This window comes from Python bivittatus, unplaced genomic scaffold, assembly GCF_059951505.1.
Source record: "Python bivittatus isolate LINGU-HERP-01145 unplaced genomic scaffold, Pbiv_v1 ctg000610_np1212, whole genome shotgun sequence".
Taxonomy (NCBI): domain Eukaryota; kingdom Metazoa; phylum Chordata; class Lepidosauria; order Squamata; family Pythonidae; genus Python; species Python bivittatus.
The window spans coordinates 51509035-51535098 of NW_028277088.1; the positions used below are offsets into that span (position 1 = coordinate 51509035).

At 35.5% G+C, this 26064-nt stretch overlaps 1 protein-coding gene across 5 annotated transcripts in view; it reads left to right on the forward strand.

The window, feature by feature from the left end:
- Positions 1-26064, forward strand: part of SUGCT (succinyl-CoA:glutarate-CoA transferase) — a 285135-nt gene that overhangs the window by 202235 nt on the left and 56836 nt on the right. The window contains exons 13-14 of one of the 5 annotated variants that reach the window (XM_088150006.1): positions 12209-12255; positions 14743-14881. The exons of 3 other annotated variants lie outside the window; for them this stretch is intronic. In XM_088150006.1, the coding sequence (XP_088006132.1) occupies positions 12209-12255; positions 14743-14866 (171 nt within the window). In that variant the 3' untranslated portion in view covers positions 14867-14881. Of the gene's footprint in view, positions 1-12208; positions 12256-14742; positions 14882-17652; positions 17764-26064 lie in introns of those variants that run through there. One more of the 5 variants, XM_088150007.1, reaches the window with a different exon arrangement.

Genomic DNA, 26064 nt, shown 5'->3' on the forward strand with positions numbered 1-26064 from the left:
GAAATACTGGTTAAAGATTAGTCTCTCTCTCAATAATTAAATTGTAGTCAAACTACATCAAAGTAAAAATAGAGTCAGTTTGGTGTAGTGGTTAAGGCACCAGGCTAGAAACTGGGAGACGGTGAGTTCTAGTCCCACCTTAGGCACAAAGCCAGTTGGGTGACCTTAAGCCAGTCACTCTCTCTTAGTCCTAGCAAGAAGGCAATGGCAAACCACTTCTGAAATCTTGCCGAGAAAACTGCAGGGACTAATCTAGGCAGACAGACAAGACAGATAGACAGATCATAGTAAGGAACAGAATGAGGTATCATTTCTCTTGCTAAGCTAGAAGTAAAGCAAAGTGTTTAAGTGGATATCTTCAGAAAAGGCATAAATTTTATGCCTTTAAGCTTTTGTGGACTGGAACCCAGACGCAGAAATGGATTTAAATTATACTTCTATTTCAAATATTGTGAAATTTCATTTGTACTTATTTTTTCTCTGTGTTTCTTATATAGACCATTGTTGGGCAGCAAAGATAATATCTAGTACAAAAATTATGCCTCCCACAGAATGAACAATTCTTAAAAAAACAGATGTATTGAATGGAATTCTTCCTTTTACCAAATGAAATACAACCCGTGTTTATATGTTGTAGAACAAAGACTTGATTTAATAGAATTAAGCATTAAATTGGATTATTTGAGGAGAATTCAATATCACAATAACATTTTTAAAATCCTGCAGGGTACTTTTTAGAATAAAAGTAGAAACTAACCAAAATGATATGAAGTGATAATTATAAAAATTATTTTTGGCAAAGGAATTCATTAAAAATTTAGTCTCAACGGCAGATCTATTTTTCTCTTGGAATCTGTTTTATGTGTGTTTGGCAACCAAGAAAGGGGGACATTTCCTTTTTATTTTATATGCTAACATACAAATTCAGGTTTTATTTAAAGCTCATTGTCAGATTTTGTGAATGCCATGAACTGTTTTAATACATATTCCATCAAGCTGTGATGCATTTTTGACCTTGGTTGTATTCATTTTCCACCAAGTGATCGAAAATCCAGTTCCAGGAATATAAGATTCATTAATGGAAATGGAGGTTCGGATGTGTATTTGAACAGCAAATAGTCTTTTCAAAAACATCCAACTGCGATGGTAGATTGTGCAGGGCAGAATAACTAGATGAATTAATAATTTCTTATAACTGCTTTATGTGTCCATTTTAGCACAGAAACATAGATTTCCTAGTAAATGGCATTTGTAGTACCCTTCTAAGACATAAAAAGAATAGCTTAGGTGGAAGGAAGGTCCGGGGACAGAATAGCATATTAAGACAAAAACAGGAGTGCCATTAAATAAAATTCTGAGTTTTTTTCACCCTCCTGATCTCACATCAAAATATTAACTATAAGATGACCAGTATGTAAGGTAACTTAAAAAATAAAGTGATGAGTTAATGGCAAATAAGGTTTCAGTGCCTGATGGTCATAATGGCTCCATGCTGACATCATGCAGACATTTGCATGCAGGCAAACCTCCACCAAGGGACAACTATTCTCTCTACCTGAATGCCTGTGACATCAGTTCAGAAGCAGTATGCTTCTTTACCAATTACCAGAGAGAAATTCTGAGAGGAGGATGTTCCTTCTATGTCTGATTTATGGACTTCTTAGTTGATAAATGACCGGAATAGATAGAAAAGTATCTGTGCTGACCTAGAAGAACATGATTCTTCTTTCGTCATTATTTGGCTAGCAGGGTAAAAAAAACACAACATTGTGATATTAAGAAATAGAGACATTGTATTTTAAACCACAGAAGTTAGATCTCATAAAGAATTTGCCATTTTCAGCAGTAGACCCATATTTCTTCTAATGTGTAGCTTTGCTATACAAAAATATTCATTGCTCTATGGAAAAGCATAATCGTTTTGACAATATAAGCAGGAGGTAACTTTTTCTCTAATTATCAGCTCTGTAAATCCTATTATTGCCCCCCTCCAGTTATACTTAGTTTTGGTTTAAAGGAGGGAGGAAGGAAAACCACAGTTCTTAAATGTTTAAAATTTTCTGTACAGACCAGTTTTCTTGGAATTATAGCATTTGTCTGGGTTGTACAATACCACCCTCACTATATCTACTCCAAATAGGTCCCATTATATCCATTGGGACTTACTTTTAAATAAATATGCATAGGTTTGCAAAGTTTTCAAAGATCAGCAATAAAATGGAAAGTGTTCCAGCAGAAAAGGAAATGAATATTTTGTTCTCTGTTGGGAGATGGAGAATAAGGCTGAAACAGAAATTGTGCATATAGTCACCATTCTGACCTATGGGTTCCCACTTTTGTCCCTAGTTTCTTTTTAAATAATGAATCTATCAATTTGCTTGTTTAAGATAGCCTTTGAAAAGAGCAGTAATATCTAATTGTTTACTTTTGAATATACTGAAAGACAGAAGAAAGGGGAGGGGAGGGAGAGAGAAAGAGGAGGGAGGGAGGGAGGGAGGGAGGGAAGGAAGGAAGGAAGGAAGGAAGGAAGGAAGGAAGGAAGGAAGGAAGGAAGGAAGGAAGGAAGGAAGGAAGGGAGGGAGGGAGGGAGGGAGGGAGGGAGAGAGAGAGAGAGAGAGAGAAAGAAAGAAAGAAAGAAAGAAAGAAAGAAAGAAAGAAAGAAAGAAAGAAAGAAAGAAAGGGAGGGAGGGAGGGAGGGAGGAAGGAAGGAAGGAAGGAAGGAAGGAAGGAAGGAAGGAAGGAAGGAAGGAAGGAAGGAAGGAAGGAAGGAAGGAAGGAAGGAAGGAAGGAAAGTTAGTTCTGTGTCTTGGCACAGAATGTTGGCTGACTAGTTCCATAGAATAGCTCCTTCTTGACAATTCTTGCTATATTTTATTTTAATATCATCCTGCCTTTCCACACTGTATTCCCCTGTATACAAAACTTTCTTCACTGTGGTCTCTGTGAATAATAAATATAGATATGTGTACCTCTTTCTCTGTAGAAAGGGGTTATGAATATGATATGACTTCATCCTTCAATCAGAAAGACCGATCAGCAGTAACCAGATGCAAAACTAATGATCAAGCACTGCCTTCACAAAAAAAAGAATGTGTTTTACATGGATTTGATATGTGTGGTCATATCTCTGGGCTTTGAGACCAAGATATCACTCAAGGATCATGTGTTTAGTACTATTCAGGATACTGTTCTATGATGCTAGCTGTCAGACTCCCCTTGACAAGCTAGGGAAGAAACTGCAAGAATAGGGTTCCAAGGACATAAAAGTTCTGAATATATTGTAGAAAATCTGATGAAGACACTACAAAAGAATTCTAAAGCTGCTATGTATGAAATTGAAGCTGTATTTATAATGAAATCTAGGTTCAAATTATTGTCCCTGTTTCTCCCATCTGTGCAGCTAAAGACTCATTATTTAGAAAGAAACTGGAGGAAAAGTAGAAATTCACAGGTGGACATGTGAGAGTAAGGGGCTAAAAGTCCATTTCTTTTGGCAGGATGGACAGTTTCCATCTGTTTGTTTCTTTGATATGGATTGGTCTGGTGTCAATTGTTTGTCCAGGTGGCTCTCATACTGGCATTCCTCAAAATAGCAATGGGCTCATGAACTAAATCATCCTCCATGCAACCAAAGTCTCAGTGCAGAGAAACCCTTTTATGTCACCATCCATTTTTAATGCACTTTTAATGCACTCTTTTTCCTAAATGCATAATTGTGGAGACATATCAGTCTTGAGAAAAGCTACTTGCATTCTTGTGGACAAGAAGGAATGAAAACTTGACATCATGGGATGAAGGCTGACTCCCCAGTGATAACCTTCAAAATATTTAATGACCAGGCTCTTCCTGGTAGCAGCACTTCCCAGAAGAAAAGTATCTCCCCTCATAGTTTATATACTTCAGTACCTGAAGAAGATATCCTGCATATTTTTGGCTGATGAGCAAATTAATTCTACCAAGCACAATGGAGAATATGGAGTGAAAACAATAATTGTAACAGTTGCATATTAAAAGAAGTAGATGAAGCAGAATGACCAAATTTTCACCCTAGAGAAGAATGCAGAAACAAGCGAACTAAACAAGATAAAGAAGTCAACTCTGAAATCAGGCAGGGACCAGCAACCAGAGGTAAGAATGTGAACAGTTAACTGCCATGCACCAAGGCATGTTTTACCTAACAACCTAACAGGTCAATAAAAGGACAGCTAAGGTGTGATAAAATGCTGATGGAATGCAGCTGTCAAAGGATAAAAAGACAAGCTGCCAGGTCTTTGTTGGAAGATTTTCATCTGGGCATGCTGTCATCAACATCTGCTACGTGCTCCTGTTGTCCGCAACTCCCATGTATTATAGCATTGAAACAGAGCAAATGAGTAGGAGTGAGTGTGTCTATGCGTAACACTTAACAATTACAATTCTAACAAAACCTAAAACAAAAGCTATAACGATTGTGTAGGTTAACAGAAACTCTGGGTGCTGTGTATTCCCTTGAGCATTTCATTACTGCATGAGATTCCAGAGTCCAAATTTTTAACACATTTGGCTCAGAAACTGGGTCCAAATCAGAAAGCTGGGTCCAGCAGTGGACTTGCAGACCCCAGTTTTGAAATGGAAGTCCAGGGCACATCATTCTTTTCCAAGATACCAGTAGGTATTTATACCATACCAGACTCCAAGAAGATCCTTTTCAGCAGCCCCCAAACCTAATGCCAAACCTTGCAGCAACCATCTTCTACTCATAGTCCATATTTCCTACTGTGAGTCCAAGACAGTACTCCAATTTAAGGACTTCTTCACCCACTATTTAATGAACTGAGTTTTCATCACCCAAAAAATCATAGCTACTTGTGCAAATCAGCATGAGAATATTTAATTCTTTGAAATGTAGTTTCTGTCCACACAGATACTCAGTACCAACTCTTGGCTTGCTTCAAGAGGAACACTCTAAGGATGCTATAGAACTAAGTGCATCTTTTGAGATAAATTCTAATTATTCTAAAAATATTAAGGGGATACGTCTGATAGAAATCAGTTCCTACCTTTCCAATTTTAGATTCAGGATTGTCACTATTCAAGCTGTCCTATTGTTGCTCTAATTTGCATCCATACATTTTCCTCCATATCATGTACAGTATTTACTCTTCCATATAGGTTCTGCTAACTCCTAATCTGAACATTATCCTCAACCTTCCAACAGTGCAAGTATTTTTACTAAATATATGGTGGTCATTGTGATGCACTGTTGTTAAGGAGATTACAGTTTACTCTTCTCTGTATAATCACATCCAGGGATCATACTGAAAATGACATCACTTTCACTTTGTTGGCACAAAAATAGTTGGATCTCCTCATTAATACTAAAAATACCATCTCTTTTGCTCTGAGGTGATACCATTTATTAGCACTCAACTAAATATGACAGATTAATTTATTGATGGATTAATATCGCAATCAGGTTGATATCAACTCTTAGCAACCACATAGCTAGACTTTCTCCAGGATGATTTGTCCCAACCTGACCCTTCGGGTGTTCTAATGGTTCACCCATTACCAGTGTAATTGAGTTCATCCATCTGGCTGATGTTTGTCCCCTTTTCTTTCCTTCCATTATTCCCAGCATTCTGAGCTTCTCAAGGGAGATGAGTCTTTCAGTAATTTGTCTAAAATATGATAATTTGAGACTGGTCATTTGTGACTCAAGTGAGAACTCTAGTTTAATTTTTCCCCCTTGGCTCTTGATATTCTCAGGAGTCTTCTGCAACACCATCGCTTATTGATTTTTTGCATGAAACAGAAAAAAATGCACTCATGACTTGTGGTTTTGATGATTAGAAAAAAATTGGATAATAGAAAAAGTGAGCTATTTTTGTAATCATAGAGTAAGAGATAATTTTGTAATTGTACTTATGTTTGTGCAAAGGAAATCAATTTTTTTTCTATTTTTAACTCTGAACTTTTGCTTTTTGCTTTTTTCTTTCTTTTTTCTTTTTACTCTGTTAGTTTGTATTAGTTTTTTATGTTCTTTGTAAAACTTTTAATAAAATTTATTAAAAAGGGGGTGGGGGATCTTCTGCAATAAGTTCAAAAGCATCAATATTTTTTCTAACCTGCTTCTTCAGAGTCCAACTCTCGCTTCCGTAGAGTGTCAGGGAAAATCGTTGCCAGCACGATTCTAGGTGATATTCAAGATAGACACATTGTGATAATTGAATATTTTTTCTAAGGCCTTTATTGCTACTCTACCAACTGCCAGTCTATGGCATATTTATTGACTCTTGGTTTCATTGCTATTAGTATTCAATCCTAAAAGGCAGATGCTATCTATCACTTCAGTATCTTCATTTTCAATTTTAAGGCTTGTTTCTGTATCTGTTATTAGTTTGCTCTTCTTATAATATAATCTTAATTTCAATTTTTTCACTGTGCTTTTCTATTTTGATTAATAGGCATTTGCATTTTCAGATTTATATCAGTAGCATAGTGCAGGTTATTGATGTTTCTTCAATTTTAAAACAATGCTCATCTTCCAATCTAGCCTCCCTACGCATACAGTATACTCAGCGTATAGTTTGAATAAAATAAGGAGAGAATATGCAACTTGGTCTCACTCCTTGGCTGACCTGGAGCTAATCTGTTTCTCCAAGTTCTGTTGGAGTGTGGCTTTCTGTCCTGTATATGTTTCTAATGAGTACAATTAAATATTCTGGGATTCCCATTTTTCTAAGCACATTCCATAGTATGAGATCAAAGCTTAACAGCTATAATCAATGAAACATACTGTATATTGACTTCTTTTTGGTGTTCTCAATTAGCTTTCTGGATTAGCCAGCATGCATCAGCAATGCTCTTTTTCCTTGGCCATTAAAAAACATTTTTTTTTCATCCTGCCTTTATTATTTTTATAAACAACTCAAGGTGGCAAACTTACCTAATACTCCTTTCTCCTCCTCTTTTCCCACAACAACCCTGTGAGGAGGGTTGGGCTGAGAGAGAGTGTCTGGCCCAAAGTCACCCAACTAATACCTAAGGCAGGATTTTTACAACCATCCTGAACGTCTGACATTCTCTTTTCCATGTAGGGCTCTAAACTGTATTGGGTGATTCTAGCCTGATTTTTAAGGATATGTTTTGATAGTTTGCACACTCTGTTACATTTCCTTTCTATGGTATTGATATGTAAATTGTCCTCTTCCAATCTGTTGGCTACTTTGTCATTCTCCAGATTTGTTGGGATAGTTTGGTTGAAATCTTTTGAGATTCTTCTTCTGTTGCTTGCCATATTTTTTTAGTTTTCTTCAATTCCTGTAGCCTTCTGACTTGGAATGACTGGAGCATTGATCTGACTTCATCTTGTAGAACTAGAGGTTAGGGAACTAGAGGTTAGGGAATATCTTATAAGGCATTCTAGATGTTGACATCTCAACTATACAGAATTTGAATATACGCCTTCCCTCTTTAATTTTCTTTGAGTCAGTTTGTCTTATCTGTTTATTGGTATCCTTTAGCATATAAGTTCAAGGATGTAACCTCCTGAGTTCAAAGATCTTTTGGAAGGCTTTCTTTGTTTTTTATGTATCTTTTTCCATCTTCAGTGTCTTTACAGATATTGTTTTGATTCTGCTTCTTGCTCTTCAAACAACTCTGAAATTCTTTAAGTTCTTTCCTGAGATCTTTCTTGGCTTTGGCTTCTCTTCGCAGCTTCTACCATTTGTTCTGACATCCAGTTTCCTTTCTTTCATGTTTCGGTCCTTGGTGGTCTCTTTTTACATTCATCCTTAACAACTTCTTGAAATTTATTTCACAGTTCCTCTGGTTCTCTATCAATGAGGTACAAGATTTCAAAGCAATTCCTGATGTTCTCCTTTAAAATGGTGGGTATATGCTTAAAATCATGTCATGGAAACTGGTTGACTTTATTCTTCTGCTTTCACTTAACTTGGAACTTGCACATGAGCAATTTGTGATCTGTTCTACAGTCAGTTTTGGTCACATCTTTTTTATTACTTTCATTATTTTCACCTCCTTGTATCAATAATGCAGTCAATATTACTTCTTTGTACTCCATCTAGTAATTTTCATGTATATAGGTGTAATTTGGAAGAAAGTGTTACCAATGAAGAAATCATTGGACTAGCAGAACTTGGTAAATCATCCTCCTGCTTCATTTCTGCTTTCTAGGCCATATAGTCTTCTTCTCCTTACTATTTTTAACTTTGGGAGTTCAGTCCAACCACAAGCAGAACATCTTGCTTGTAAGTTCTTTTGATTTCAGATTGAACTTGACCATAAAACTCATCAACCTCCTCTTGTCCTATTTAAAGTTTGTCTGCTAAGTCTAATTGCACCCTGTTTTCCCTTTTCCCTTTTCCATTGTATTCTGAATCTTTTTATGTTGGCCAAGAAAATCTTTGAAAAGTGCATTTCTAGTCAAGCTAGAATCAATGAAAAACCTTTCTGCTTTTAGATCAGAGACCCTCTTTTCATAAAACCTGAGACATCTTATATCCAGACCCCTCTTTTCTGTAAAAACAAGTTTCAGAGTTTCATATGAATAGGGATGTTATTTCTCCAGTATCTTTATTACTGGTCTGTCTCTACTCCTGGAATGAGCATTCTACACCCTAGATATGTACAAAACTCTTGCTTTCTATCTTCAGCAAATAGCAAATTATTTTTCTTCTGAAGTCTCATTATTTTAAATATTATGAATGACCAATACATTTTAATGTAATCTCAACATCTATCCAGATGAGCAATAATTTCAATCAACCTATGCTATGAGTTAACCAACTTTCTGTCAACATAGAACATTATAGGCCTTCCATGGAGCTATCTCCATTTCATCTCTGTACTCAGGAAAGTTCCATTGCAGGAACTGTGCAGAGTGGCAGCCTGGCCCAAGCAGCCACCCACCTTCTTACAAGCTTGCTCCAAATGGGATGCTACATTCATCAGAGCAGCATTGGCTACCTTGGTTTCATGATAACTAAATTCATCTTTAGGGTTATAAGTTTGTTATTCACCCACATGTGTTTCACAGACGATTTGAAGTATAGGTTACTTGTTTGTAACTTTGGTCCTTCAAGTGTATAAATTCACACAACCCACCAATCTCTCCATGCAGGCAGGTCTATTTATTTATTGGTTCCATGGCTTGTTATGGTGGTGAAAGAAACTGAGGGAAATGATGGCAGACATGCCATATGTGTATGTGTTTGTACAAGTGTGCATATTCTGTGTGTGTCACATTGGAACAGGGATCCCACCAAAGTCTTGTAGCTCTGCAATGTTCTAAGGAGGAGAGTGCACAGGTACAGGTAATTATATATATGAAGTCATAGACAAGTATTTCTGATAAGGATCATTGTGAAGCTTTTGTTTACAGCTCCCTTCTTTGATTATACCAAGTGGGAAGGGATAATCATTTACATCCTTTCATTTGCTAAAGCCTCTTTCCTGTATTACATGTTGCCAGTTTTAAGCCTCCTTGATGGGTTCTTCCTTCAGGGAGAGGAATTCAATCAGTTCCACTATGTCAGACCATAAATCACCTGGCTGCCAGGTAATAAATTAGGTCTTCAGAGCAGTGTAGTAGCCAGAAGGGGGGAAAAAAGGTGTGTGTAGGGGAGATAATCCAGGGATGATGTCCCAGAGAGAGATAAATACAGGTTGACACTATCACTTCAGGAGATCAGTTAATCTTATCTTATCCAGTCCTGGGAACATAGGCTGAAACTAAAAGTTTGGTTTTATGGCCAAATTTGCAGGAGCTCAGTGTGTGCTACTAACCTTGTCAGCACCATCTTGCCTGGCCTCATAATGACTACTTGAAAAACCAAAGTTAAAAATATATTATGAGATTTTCCCACTTACAATTCATATATAAATAACAAGATAAAGTTTCTTTTCACAATAGTACAGAAAGAGAGAGAGATTGTGTGCAGAAGTAGGGAAGTAATTTTTAAGCATATGAGTTTGTTTTTGCATAGTTTTGTTGTGCCCTATACATTATTGTCTTCCTAATTTGCACTGGCCTTTTGTTTATTTAACTATATTATTTTTATTAATGCATTTATTTTTTAGATGTCTGTAAATTATGTTAATAGAACAATCTATCAACATCCCACCTTTTCTTTGACTTAGGAGTTCTTATTTTGCTAAGGGTATTCTTGAATAATTATTAAAAATAGTTATTCCCCTTCCAATTCTATAGCAGTAGCTCTGAAATTCTGGCAATTATTTTTTAAAGACTTGAGATGTTTCAATATTGTTAATAAATAAATTACATAATTAATAAATTCAGACTTTGTTAAGCTGTCAATGGTGATCTAATTTTGGCTGTTCAGTATTGAGGATTTTTTTTTTTTTGGCCTAATAGTTGGTTATAATCTTTAATGAGATCTATTTATTGCATGTATACAATTAATGCTCCTAGTTTTCTTACAAATGAATGATTGCCATATGATTACTCTTTTAGTAATTTATTTATTCCATTTATTTTTATGTTTTTTGCATCTTATATAAAATTCTCAGGCATATCCATATTATTATTACTATAGCATGTGAGCATCAATAGACAGAAATAGCCTTGATTCAGGACTTTTACTGATTAAAAATTGCCCATCGTTTTTCTTCTCTGAGGATACAACAGGCGGCACTCTTGATCAAGAGGCACCCAAACACACTTGGCACATTGGCAGATACTCACAAATTTGAAGTATGCAACATAGAGAAGAAGCTATGAGAAGCTGGTTTATTTCACCTGGAAGAATGGATAACAATATTTTAGTTGTTTTTGATGCTACATCGGGTTGAAACTATTCATTTGAATAATGATCCTACTTATGTGTTGAGTGAGTCATTGACCCCACCCTTTTGGTGTGTCAGAGAAAGTGTCTAATTAACTTTGAGAGGAAGTCTTCTCTTTTCTTTTTGAAACCTGTCTTAATTAAAAATTTCACATTAAAAAAGAAACTTATGGAAACAGGCACAGCCAGAATATCTGCAATAATCTGTACACTCTGCTATTTCTGAAATTGATCTTGCAGCTGTTACTATAGAAAAAAAAAATGTTTCCATTGGGGTGATAAGATTTTCACGTCAAAGAGATCACAGCACTACATTTGTAGTTCCTTCTAAGTAGTGGAATACAAATGAGGTACTTGAGCTTTAAACTAGCACTTGGACTAATCACACAGACCCTATGATCCAGCAGGCTTAGCAGGGTAGTCACTGTCTTCAAGTTCTTTGAGCATGACTTTACAGTCCTCCTAGAATTCAGAATAATGTTCCATACTCAGCATTTGCTGGCATAAGCAGTGCATAGGAGGCTTGTTAGTTGCGCATAAACAGAGAGGCCTTGAACTTTTCTATTGGTTGCTAATACCAAGGAAGCAGGGTTATAAAATTGAATATCTGGTCCAGGCTACAAGTAATTATTTATATATTTTGACTTAGATGCTGCCCAACTCCTACTGACTCTTCAATCTGTTCTCTCCAATTGCCACATCCTTTGATTATTTGCCACCAAGGCGTTGTTGACTCTTATTTAAATCCACACATAGAGTAATACTCCTTTCTTTATCTGCTAGGAGGAAAACTCCTCCTAGCCATTGTGAAGAAACTGTAGGGACCCCTTCTAGAAATTGTATTCAAGTGTGACATACTGCATTCACCCTCTGTTCCTGCTTTTTGAAACCAGAAGTTAGAATAAAGTCAGGGACTGTCATATTTTGATTGGGTGTTTTTCACATTATAATTGTAATAGTATTAGTACTATTATGAGTATCAATAGAGATATACCATGTACTGTATAATTTTAAACCCTTTTATCCTACACACGTGTGCCCGATATTCAAGTTGGAACTGCTTTCTTAGGAGAAGCAATTATGTGAACCAGCAAGCCCTTTCTGATGCATAATGCTGTGCTTGGAATTATTAAATTATTATTTTTGGAATTATATTGTATTATAAGCCATTACTTATTGGGGAAGAGAAGAGGAGGAGATAGTGAAAGGACAAGATATAAAAATACATAAAACAAAGACATACATAATAAATGAAATGAATTCCCCAGGCATGTTTTAGCTTTGGTAATGCAGAAAAAAAGACATTTAATTTGAAAGTGCTTACAAGTACTAATACCCATGTGGCATTCTGGAAATTTTCTGTTAATATAGTCACTCATTTTCTGTCTTCCTATGTGCAGTGCATACATCACTGTCCATCTCTTCTTCTTAATGGCAAGAGAAATATGTAAGTATTAGATTTAAACCTTAGTTTTTTAACACACCTCAAGGACTGTTTCTGAAAACTTGTTCTACAGGGACCAGAGTACTATCTCTCACTCAAAACATAAAGAACTAAAAGTTTATTCATAATGTTTTCCATGATCTGTTTCCCAGGCTCAGTTTTGCAAATAGTTTCCTTTAAACACAGACACACACACTACCTTGCTGTCTTGCATTTCAATTTCCTGTAGCACCAGTTATGTTGAAAATCACAGTTGCTTATTATCTAAAAAATTCTGGATTGTATTGTGCACACTAAGCTGGAAGGAGTAAGAGGAAAAAAGGAGAAAGTTTCTTCCGTTCTGAAAAGTAATTGTTGTGATGGATATTGCAGTTACCTGTCTAGGACTGAAAAACCTCTAGCTCAGAGAAGCCTACATTGTTAACATTTCACTTCTATTTCCAATAATGCCAGCAGCTAAAATGAGAACTGATTAAATTCTGTCATGTTGCAATACAAGTAGTTTGATTTCACAGTAGTAAGACAGTGCTGATCTACTTACTCCTGCTATTGCTCCAGTGCCTTAAAGGAGCTTTCCTCAACCAGAGCTCTCCAGAGAAATTGTATTTCTCTCCCATAATCCCCAGACAACATTGACAAAAATTGGGATTATGTCAGTTGAAGTCCACCTCTAGAGTTGGGAAAGACTGACCACCCAGTGTGTATTTTGGCTGGTTGGCCTTAGACAGTGGAATCTTTGTATAAATGGAGGCCAAGGGATTTGGAACAATATTTTGCTTTATTTTCTTGTAGGTCTGTTATCTAATCTAGTATAGCTTTTTTTGTGTTCTTATGATTGGCAATGGGTTTTCAGGATTTTAAGCTTAGGTCTTTCTCACTCTACCAGCCAATGCCATGGATTGCATGCAAATCACACACTTTGCCTGGATGATCATAGCTAGTGTTTCCTTTGGCACCATGAATGTGAAATCTTCCATTTCACACCAGATCTGGAAGTTGCCAATTGTCAATAATTAGAAGGCCATTTCATATTATTTGAGTTTCGTATATATTTAATTATTAGATGAAAACACAGCCTTGGCCGTGAGTGATAGCTGCATGTTTACTGTTATGATAAAATAACCTTCATAGAAGTACTGATCTTCTGCATTTCTTGAGAGAAAATGTTATGGGAAAAAGATGATAATTCTGAGAAGCTTGCTTTTTCAACATGGAAAAAGAATAAGTTCTTTCCCACATTTTACTAACAGCAAAGAAAAATAAAACCAAATTCTAGAATTATCCAGTTTGCCTGAAGCTTAGTAAGGAAGAATGAGCATATAATTATCAATTAGTCAAAAGGATTTGGAATAGGGATGATTAATTGAAAGATAATTTCTGAATACATTTCTTGAAAAATGTGCCATTTTAAATGGTTTAGGACTGGAGATTACAGATAGGTAAGAAATTGGAGTACTAATGAGTTTAGAGACTAGATTAAAATTTATTTTTAAATAGATATTTCTGAAAATTATTGAAGGAATGATTTGAGAAGAATGAGAGATGTTCCTGTGTTTAGAAGATCTCAGATTCTGTTACATACAGTACTTCCCCTATGATATGTGATTTAAAATTTGAAAGTAAATTACCTCCATATAAAGTAGTCTTTCATCTCCAGTAGCTTTACCTTTTTAAAAAGGTTTTACTTTTTAAATATCTTCTTTTCTTGTTTATTTGTAACCTGTCCTGATTTCATACATCCATGCTAGATACTGCAAAGTATGAGCTCCCCTGTTGTTCCCCAAGATAAACTGCTGGGATTTGGGGCAAGGAAAATGAAAGTGGCAGGAGATGCCCTTGCAGTTTTTGTGAGCATGCACACTGAATATTTGTGAAATGTTCAGGATTGTAGAGTATTCCACAGACATAGAAAGATAGAGCAGAAGAGTTTGTAATGGTAATGTAACAGACATGTAATGGTCATGTTATATATGTGTGATCTGCATTAGCTAATATAGAAACTCTCAGAACGATGTACAGTCCACCTTCCCTTAAACTCTCAGAGAGATATATAGATGTTATATTTTATCATGTCCCAAGTAATATAGTACATTGCATAGTATACCATAGTATACAGTACAGGATATACCAAAAGTCAGGCCCCATAGACCAGTAGCAATTAATTTTATTAATTATTTTTTTCATAGAAAATGCTGTACTCAGGAATGCTCAATGGTTATGCGTCAAATGAGTAAGGAACTGTTGAGAAGAAAATGGCAACCAATTTGTACACCTAATGTAATTTATGTAAAAAATTGTCTATGGGGCCTGAATTTTGGTACAACCTGTATGTACCATGTAGTATAGTACACCATATACTATATAGTACATTATATAGTATATATTATACTAACTTTGCCCAGCTTGGTGCTTTCCAGATGATACAGTAGGTTTTAACTGCTAGAATGATCAGCCAGCATGTTGTGACAGTGTATTGTTCTCCACATGTAGATTGCATCATATACAAACATTTTGTAAGCACACCAGATTACAAGTGTCTTTTTGGAACTGGCAAGAGAGAGGGGAATTCCTTAGCCTGCAATCATATTCCTTTGTGTTTCTGGAAGAAATCTAAGCTAGAGATAATTATAGTGAGTATTGTCTACAGTAAGGGATCTCTTTTTATAATGAGACTTAATATTTATTCTTTTCTTGGATTAGGGTTTTTTTTTTTTCTTTTAATCATGTTACAGTTACATTCCTCTAGCAGTATAAAGGTACACAAAGAAACTTTAGAGATTTCCAAAACTCTTGAAACCTCTAATATAATAGAAGAAAAATAAATGTTTCCAGGGCGGATGAGGGTAGAACTCTTGTGGAAAATTTAACACTTAAGAATCATAGAATAAGGGTTCAGAGGGAACTTTATTCAGAGTTGTTGAGTACTTAGCATACTTCAAAATCAGACTAATTATTTAGAATTCTAAATATAGAACTTATATTCCCCTCTAAACCTTGATTCAGCTGATTTAGGACCACATCTAATTACCACTTAAGCCAATAAATCTGTTAATACTGTAGACTTTGTGAACAACTGGGCCCAAGTCTTAATCAAAATGTAATAAGTTTTTGTCTCTCTAGGTAACAAAACTGCAGCCAGCATGGTCTTCTGTTCCTAATCAAAGTAAATTTGCTCTCTCTGCAAGCTTCAGTGTATAAGAAAAAGAAAACGCATACAATTGATTGCATGGAATGCAGATTTTTTGAGGCTGCTTGCTCATCATTATGCTGAGGTTCTTTTGTAATCTATATTTGAATCATGTACACAAACAAAAGTAGAAAGCATATGGCAAGATATTTACAGCCGTACAGAAAAATCAGTTACTTGCAAGGAAGAATTTTAAAATGGTGTGCCAATAATAACATCAGGTACATTTTTTGTTATTTTTATATAGGTCTTAGATATGACGCAGGCTTGACTTCAGGGCTAGAGATGGGGACTCTGTGGAGGTTAGCCAGTGCCAACCACTTCTTATATTTGCCCTTCTTTACAAGGAAATGGTGCCATTCTGTAGCTTGCCCCTTCATGTTTACAAATCAGCTAATAGAATTACCAAGTACTCCAATAATATGAGAGTCAAGTGGCCCCCAAGCTCTAACTAGCTGCTTTATTTTGTCACCCACAAGTTTGTGGGAAATAAAACCATCACCAGGCTCAGTTCAGAACCAAAATACCCCTTGGTTCTTGAGCCATTCCAGTGGAACTCCTAAGTAGGTCTATAAATGGGACAGCAATATCACCATCGCTAAGGCTGGACCATTGAGCTATGTGTGCCCTGACCATTATTTTAGTATGCCCAGTGCTGCTTTCAGTAAAACATGCGGCTAACTCTAATGCCCATCAAAGAGCTTCATTTACATAGGGGCTACTCAGTTCATTTAGGGATGGTATGTGTACTATATGAAATGTTTTTAAGAAGAAAGTCAGTAAATGTCCCCCTAACTGTATGTGTTTAGGATTGGACACCATCAATACACGTAACACTGATGAGAACCCATCATGGCAGTATGTTAACAGAATAGAATGCCATAGAATATATAGTTCATTACTTCTTACATGGATGTCTCTAAAAGAAATACTGCCCTTGAAATCCTATTTCTTAATTTTAGTCTATGCTACTAAGCTCAGGAACCAGACACAGACTTCCATGAGCATATGGTGTCATGAGCATACCCGTGGTCCACCTTCTTACTGATTCCCAACATTGAAACTATATAACACCAATTTTGCAGATCAGACAAGTCTCCTTCCTACTAGCCTTTAGGAAGCCATTAAAAAACAAATTATTCTGGACAGCATTTTCATTATTTTGTTGACTTAATTTATTGCACCATTTTTATTTATTATTTCATTCTCTTTTATTTATTGTTGGTATTTTACATAGATGTTTCAATTGTCCTTTTGTGGTATTCACTGTAAATCACCAAAAATTGATTGATTACATCAGGAAAAAGGGAAGGGAAGGGAAGGGAAGGGAAGGGAAGGGAAGGGAAGGGAAGGGAAGGGAAGGGAAGGGAAGGGAAGGGAAGATATGCAAAATAGGAAGACTGATAGAAATAATAATTATTCTCTAATTTTCTTCACTTCCATGGCTGGAAGCTATAAGAAATAGGAACTGTTTCAATTATCAGTGAGCCCTTCCACCATAGTTAGTAAAAGTTAGATGGAACAATATGAGGAAAATCCTCTAGATGTATGGCAAGACACATCGTAAAACATACTTCTGTTGCTGATATCATAAAACATGCTTCTATTGCTGGCAGAATTTAATTAATCATCGTTATGTTAAAAGATATTCTCAGAGAATCTACAAAGATGGTATTGCATTGCGTTAATTCTGCATTGTTGCCAAAGAAAACAATATTGATGTGTTTCTCTATCCATCTAGAGCCAAGGTGTCTTTGCCTTTTTGAGCACTTTAAGGCTCAATTCCAGAAAATTGTGATACCTCTTCAAACTAAGATGTTTCAGAATCAGGACAAGTAGAATTCTGTGTGCCAAGTTTTAACTATATCCAGAGAACTTTGAAGATGATCTTCCTATGACAAATGACATTGAAATCTCCTTTGATTATTGTATATTGGGAGTCTGTCACCAGGGTATTGAGTGGCTGAACCATACTGCTTTTGGATGCTCAGAAGATGGCAGTATTTAACTATTGGAAAAGATTGTAACATTTTGTTTACTGAGTAATTCTTTCCTTTTAAAGAAATTCAGCAGAGCTAAAACCTAGATTTTCTTGTGATGATATTCAAAATATAAAAGGAATATAATATTTTTTCTGTTGGCAGAAAATAGTTCATTATTTTATGGCCTCTTATTCTTTCTTTTCTTCCATTGTTTTCTGTTTAATTTATTAGGTTTCGTGGCCTACACTGATCTGCTGTTTTATCAATTCAAGGCAAACATAAGTTCTATTCAAAATTTGTGATATGTTACTTTTCAAGCTCAAGTTGTACATTATACTGCATACACCATTATAAAATAAAATTTGTAATTTTATACACAGCCTCATATCTTGTGTTTGTCACATTTTTGCTAGTAAGCCTTATTACAATTTGCCATTGTTCTGAAGCTTCTTTAAATTTGCCTTTGGTGTGATTTTAAATTTAAGATTTTCAGTAGGGAATCTGGTAGTGGCATAGAGGAAAGGAAGGTAACAAGAACAGAAGTTAACTCTTTTAAAAGAAAACTATACTATTATGCTTTGGCTATACACAGGAATATATAGCAGTAGAAATAACAGTACAGTCTGTGTGTCTTTACCAATATCAGTGGCACTTACTCCCAAGGAAGTAATTTTGACATGAGAATTTCAATTAAATACATTGATTCCAAAATATGTTTCATATTAGCTTATGAATACTTTATTTTAAGCATTATATATTTTGTTATATTACACTAAAAACAAGGAAAGGCAACAGGGATGTTGAGCTTTTTATTTATTTGTTAACTCCGAACCTAAGACTACAAGTCATCAGTGGCAAACTGCTTACTTAAAACAAAGCAAAAACTATGGATGTGTCCATAGAGTCACCACGAAACAAACCCAAATTGAAAGGGACTTTACCTTTTACCTTTGAAATAAATGTAGCTTTAAAACAAAAATACTGTTTTATGGTTAGGCAATGTTAATTTGAACATAGTTTGTCTTAATAAACTGAAGAATGAAGGAGTCTTGTGGTCCAGCATATAGCTGCTTTGCATTGCATGGATAAATTTGTTAGCTGCTTAGTCCCTAACTGATTATATTTTCTGTTACTTGCAGACCTATCCATACATGGTGGTTTCCAGACTAGGCAAGACATAAAGCCATGGTTAAAGTTGGCTTAATATCTTAGCTTATTTAGAGCTCATCTAATATTCCAGTTTGGACAAAAAGGGAAACTTTAGTTAACTGACATTTTATGTCTTGTTTGCCAGCTCAGAAGAAAAGAAGTGAGGGCATAAGTGTAAGTCATATTTCGGATGATTAAAATGAGATATGATCATCTGAATGGGGTTTATATTTGAGAGTTTAGCTTCAGTACGAATCGAGGACATGGTGATTGCTCTGCAGTTATGTTTTTAATAACTGAGATTAATGGATGAGCTGTACTGTGCTTTTTGATGCACGGGTTTTATTTAAATTTTATTTTGTGAAAGGTTTCTGCTTCCCTGTTAGTGATCTTTCTTGCATTGCTTGCTGAAGGCATTAATGTCAATTTCATTACACATTTTTAGATGTGTGCTTCTTGTCTTCATTAGGCAAAGATTGTTAAATTGTTACGATGATTTGGGGGGACATTTTAAATTGTTATACAGCTAAAATGGGGAAAAGATAGAACAGGTATGCACTGTAATTTTCCAGTAATAACATATGGTTTTATGTCTTCTCTTCAATTCATCTGAAAGTTTTGGCATTAATTAACATGAAGGAAAAAAACATCCGTTGAAAGTCACTGCAAGCACAGAGGAGTAACATGAGACTGATGTATTAGTGTGTGTTTTGTTTCCCTGTATAAACATATACATTTTCAAAATACAGTTATAACATTTCTCCAAATTACAATCCATCAAAAATGATATGTTTTTTCCCCCTTCTGAGAAATGAACTGTTAACATTTCTGGCTTGCTTCCCGAGACTGAAATAAGGGAAGAGACTGGTGCTTCAGGTTATCTAGCTAGGTTTGTTGTCACTTGCTTAAGAAATAGTTCCAACACTCCTATATACATTACCTGAGCATTGGAACTAAACCCATTTCACATCTTGATCAGGATCTTTTTCTTCCTAATTGCTCAAGATGCTTTTGCTATTTATAGACCTTCAAGGATGAATTTGTGCTAGCCATTACTAGCAGTCAGATGTATATGTATGGTCATCAACATGCACTCATTCTCATGGATTACATTGCAGATGCTATATGATAGGTCTGTATTATGCTAATCAGCAGCAGATAGGTTGTACTTTTCACTGAAAAATTACATCTCACTATTCCTCCTATACTGGACTTCCTAAGATACAAACATATATATGAAGTTGCAATTTATCGATGTAAATCCATTAAGCATCCTTCTGAAAGCAAGTAGGCCATAGATTTGTCTGGAAGACCATGGGTACTTCCAGACAATGCCTTCTAGTACTGCTATTCACAAGTCATTACACAACAGTCCATTTCTTTCTTTTTAACATAAGAAATAGTCTGTTGGAAAGTACCAGACAGTTATGAACGGTAGATGTTAATTGAGATAGGATGATTGTGAAGTAAAAACTTTTTTTTTACTTTGCAACTAAAACCACTTAAATTTATTATCAATCATTTTCAGCCCATCCTTAACAATTATATTTCGTGTGTTCTGGGTTCCTTCAGCTAAGCAGTGCCATCTATTGGGACCTAGGAGTGTGCCTTTTCTGTCATGGCACCTACCCTCTGGACTGAGCTTCCCCTGAAATCTGGGTGACTCTCGCCCTGATGGTGTTCCAGAGGGTCTTAAAGACCTGGCTCTTCTCCCAAGCTCCAGGCTAGGGTGGTTGAAGCCCCTTGCTTGGGGGTGTGTTACATATTTTGTTGTTGGCCAGATTCACCATCTTGTTTCACATTTAAGGTTTTTATTCCAATTGTATATTTTTATTTTTTTAAGTTGTGAGCCACTCAGAGTCAATTTGGAGTCAAGCAGTGATTAAAATGAACTAAATTGAACACATTTCATTTTCATATACCTGGAATAGTAAACCCATACTTGCCAATCTTCAGCTGTCCAATGTAAAACAGTTGCTAACCACGATAACATTCCCTACCACAGTAATACAGAATCAGACACAGAATCAAACATCGTGGTAGATCCAAATGCCAATTCTGCCCATATATTGTCTGACTACTATATTCTAGGTCCTAAAATCATCACCCACAACACCATAGGAACATGCACTTCTTCATTCTCCCATATGAGATATGCCATCACCTGTCAGCCATGCCCCAGATACTGAACAATTTAGGCACCACCAATGTATCCAATGGAAAGATATTTCAGCTTCCTGAGATACTCTGTCACTTATCTCAAGATAGCCATCTTTGAGTCATTATGAAGACCAGTTTCATTTTGAAATAGCTGAGGTAGAACTCATTAAGAGGGTTAATACCATTTCTCACAGATTACACAGAGATTTCCTATTATGTTACATATGTTAACCAGCTCAGCAGGTTAAGCATATCTATGCCATTCCTAAATATTGTGTTGTTAATAGTCATTCTATACCATTCTATCACTGGCTTCTCTTGGCTTTTTTTTTTGCCCCCCTTGACCACATACACAAAATAATTATTTGTATGTATAAAACTCCATTCTTATGATTCTGATGAAGTGATCTAAGATCAGTGAAAGCAAACTCAATAATATATTTCTTAAACGTTAAGGTGTCACAGAACTCTCTCCCTCTCCCTCTCCCTCTCCCTCTCCCTCCCTCCCTCTCTCTCTCTCTCTCTCTCTCTCTCTCTCTCTCTCTGCTGCAAAAAAACTAATACATTGATTGATTATGTGCCATCAAATTAATGTCAACTCTTAGTGACCACATAGATAGATTTTCTCTATCTGTTCCCATTCTGGTCCTTCAGGTCTTCCAAGGGTACGCCCTTTGCTGCTGTAATTGAGTCCATCCACCTTGCTGCTGGTCATCCTTCTCTTCTCTTTCCTTCCACCTTTCCTAGTATTATAGACTTCTCCAAAGAACCAGATCTTCACATAATGTGTCCAAAAGATGATAAATTGAACCTGGTCACTTGGGCCTTAAATAAGAACTCTGGATTGATATTTTTAATGATTCATTTGTTTGTTGGCTGTCCATGTTTGTTTCTTGGCTCTTAGGAGTCTTCTCCAACCAATACATTGCCATTCTAGAATCATAAGCATTATATTATATGCTGATAAAGAGTATAAAAGTTGATCCCTTACTTTTCTTTATTTTTATTCACTGATATTTTTAGCTTTTTTACTAGTTTTCTTTGTTAAATATCACAAAAACGTGGAAAATGTTAATGCAAATTTTTCTATTATAGATAACTATATTAAATACGTCCACCCACCCAAGCACACACAATACACGTGTAACTAAAATGAAATTTTACCACTGACTTGGTAAAGTCAATATTAAGTGGTGTCACTTTATCATATTTTCTTGAATGAATTGGGCTGGGTTGCACTGATTCAGCTATGATACCAGGAATTAATGTTCCCTAATAATGATGCCTCTGTCCCATATATAAAGATGCATGGATTGAATGTAACTTGTAACACTGATGAATGCATGCTAGTCTTTCCATACTTGAGTCTGGACATCAAAAATATGTTTTAGGATATTGGGCTCCTTTGTAAAGTATTACGCTTTTACTAACTAATAAAACAGTATTTTTAATGAATATAAGGCACAACAATTCCATAATAAACTGAGGACCACCTACATCGATACATTTCAGTGACTTGTTCAATCTACAAAACAGGTTTCCTCCACAGCTGAGGCCTAAATTGGCTTTGGGAAGGAAAGGGATTCCTGTATCCTTCTGGTTGGCCAATTTTACCGACAGAACATTGGATGCTGTCAAGAATGAAGGACAATAAAATGGGTCTGCCTATTATCCCATTTTGCATTATCCTGTAATACAAGGATCCTGCTCTTTATTATTATAGGTGGTGATCGCAAGTTCAAAAACTGTAATAACAAGATTCTGTTCTACCATCTCAAGAGCTTAATGTATCTATAAACCTCTACCATGGCTGATAGTTTCTTATAACAGGATTTCCTGCAAAAAGTCTCATAATTTCTTTAAAATATGGTGCAGCCAACTGTTCAAATAAACCTGGGTAGAGAAGAAATCTATGGAATGAATCCAACCCATATTTGTCTAACTGTGTGAGGATTCTGAGCAGAATTTGGTTCTCCCTCATTTACATCTAAACACTAAATGCAAAAAAGGTTTTCAGAAATGTGCCCACAAGAGACTAATGTACTAAGCTTAATATATCATGGAAAAGGGAAGCATTTACTGACATTTCATTTTTTCCCCACTCCAACTTATTATCCTACCTCTTACTTACACTCTCATGCATCAAACTAAATATTTCCTCTCTACCTGGTTGCTGACAGCTATTAAATATTTCTAAACTGCAGTTTCTCTTATTCCTGCCACTTAACCAGAAATCTATGTATAAAACATTCTCCTTTTTTTTTTCTTTTTCCATAAATCTTTGAGTGCAATTTTACATGAGTGCCTGGAATTTTGTCTTTTCAGTCAAGGCCATGAACATGAATTCCGACTGTATAGGGGGAAAAATGAAATAAAATATAAACTACATTATTCACCAAATCATTTATGCTCTTGCCAGGTTGGGTCCATTTTGCTTTGCTCCAATGTCTTTAAAAATTGCTTTGTAAGAACAGTATTTCCCAGTGTTGTATTAAATGTGTCAATGAAGCTTTGTTTCTTAAAAGCTGGTTTAAAATCCAGGAAAAGTATCACATGTTAAGAGAAGAAATTTTACCTTGTGCAAACACTTGACAGAAATGTATATAAATGGATATTATTTATATAGTAGAACTGAGTTTAAAAATTAAAATGAAATTTGGCAATACCTGGAGAGAAAAAAATCTGAATTATCAAGCTAATACTACAGTTCTTCCTGCCATCATCCATCAACAAGTTGGCAGTGAGTGTTATTAATTTTGCCTTCCTTTCTTCTGGAATAATTTTCAGCTCTTCCTTATACTGTGAATTCTTGATGACATTTTGTTGGCTATATCTCATGATGAATTAATTTGTATAAATAAAATAAACAGGGTGAACATATGCTGAATTCATTTGCTTTGTGACAAGTCAAATTCTGCATGCAGGAATTTTTAAACATTTATTTGTTCCATGGTTGGGGTTTATTGTAGCCTAATATAGCAACTGCAGTGGGGCATGATGGTTTTGGTCCTAATCTCACTGAAATTAGTGATATTTTATCTATGTTTATATAACATTGTTTTTCAGCAAGTGTTAGGTATCTGGTTCGGTGATTGACCTTGGACAGAAATATGTTCCAACAAAGTGCTTTTTTGGAACAGTTTGTAATATTCACATTTGCAAAGATTGTAACCAGCAAGGTTCTGCATGAATCAACCTGTTATACGCTCAAAATTTATGTCTGTAGGCAAAATTGTGGAGTTTGAGCATTTTTCCAAACTAAGTAGTTGTAAATTGGTACAAATAAGCAGAATATTCATTTATTTGATATAATAAAACATCAAAATGAATAAAATTACATTCAGGCATATTAACAGTGTACAGTATATATAGGATACAATATATAGTTTTCCTATCGAAAAGTCTACAAAGAGTGGAGACAGGTGTCCAGAATTTTCTCCCAAAATTCTGGCAAATAATTGTGCCACATATTGTTGGAAAAAAGCTGCATCAGTTTGCCATGCAAACACAATTTGTGACACTTTATGAACACTGATTGCCATACACAGAGTATTTGTTTCAGATTTGGGATGCAGTTACAGTACCAAATAATAAGGGGAAAAAATGATAAAAGAACTAAACAGCGCAGTGATGGCGAACTTTTTGGGCTCAGTGTGTCATAAATTCAGAAAATGCCTAACTTGACTCTGCTGGCATGTTCATTTATTTTAAAAAAAATACATTCCAATCATGTGTGGTACTACGTATTATATAAAGAAACATCAAATAATTACAAAAATGAAATACAAGTAAAACAAATTCAGTTTCTTTGGTAACTCAAACAGGGAGAATAGTTGTTGGGTGTTGGTAAACGCTGGCATGTCACCCAAAACGTGGCATGTCACCTTTGACACGTGTGTCATAGGTTCGCCATCACTGAAATAGAGTGTTCTGAATGCAAGTCTCTCTAGAAAAACAGTTTGTTGATAGTTGCTGAAGTCCAAAAGGCTTCTCACAAAATAGCAGCTTCATTTTGATAATCTTCCCTCATTAATACGTATTTTACATTTAAGTAGCTACAGATCAGAGATATTAATATAAATGAGCAAAAAAGTGGTAATGGATATTTTTGTGTTGTTTTGTTTTGTTTTAGCATCAAGATAAGCCTTTCATTTCTTATATTACAAGTGTTGACTGTAACATATATATACATATTTTTAATGCCCTTGTGATGTTTGGTCACCCTAGCATGACAATCCTAGAGCATGTTTCCAGTGTAATTGTTTGCTTTGTCAAGATGAATGACCAATTTTTGGAGCTGTCTGGTATTGGATCTAATCACTGGACAATGTAGCTATGGTTCTAAAACTATTCTGACCCAAACTGTTGTCAAAGAACTTTCATCTGCCTTCATCTGGGACTGTTTGTGAAAAGCATTAAAAAAAATACAAGTTGAATGAAAAGTAAAGCCTCTACTTCCATAACTTTAATTTAGATAGGTATGTTTTAATAAATGAAATAAAAAATAAGCCTTGAAATTGGCTCTTTTGTTACCTGTATGGACTTTTCCACATAAACATCACCATTTGCTACATTGCCTCTTTGGTGGCTCATGAAGTATGAGGCCTAGCATTGCGATGCTGTAGCATAAGTTCCTTGCTGTGTTTCTGAACTCTACTTAATTGTTCTGAACCTCTGCTTATTTGTTTCAAAATGGCAGAGGTGGAAGAGGCAGGAAGGACTGAACGGTGTGGATAATGTGGAGAAATAAACCCAGGTAACAAAAGAGTTCCTTTCAAGGATTATTTTTCTTATTTCATTTATTAAAATATCCCTAGTTAACCTAATCTTATGGAGGTAGAACCATTCCTTTTCACTCAGCTGTCATAAAAGAAGTACACAGTGGTTGAGAGCTAAGCTTTTCCAACATGTTGAATCTATTTTAATTGAGTTGCATTGCTTGTCCCTCTGTTCCTGGATCATTTCAAAATGGTGCTATTGATCTTTAAGCCATTAAATGTCTTAGAACCTTAGGGATACGTTCTTTCTTCTGTTCCTCTTTGTGTAATGGGTTTTTCAACTAAGTCATTTGTTCAGTTCTCTTAGCTTCATAAGAGATCAAAAGAAGTTACCCAACTCCATGAGCCTGACTACAACATCAGCCACTTGCTTATCCACAATCAAATTGGGAAGGATCTTTGTTTTATTTCAGAATGACTTCTTTGGGATGCTGGAATGATTCCCCAAGACATGAGAGCTGACAAGAGTGTTGCTATTGTAATTTAATAACTCTTAAATTCCTTACCTCTCTTTCCTTATAATACAGCCACATCTGATCTCTTCCTATTATTACTC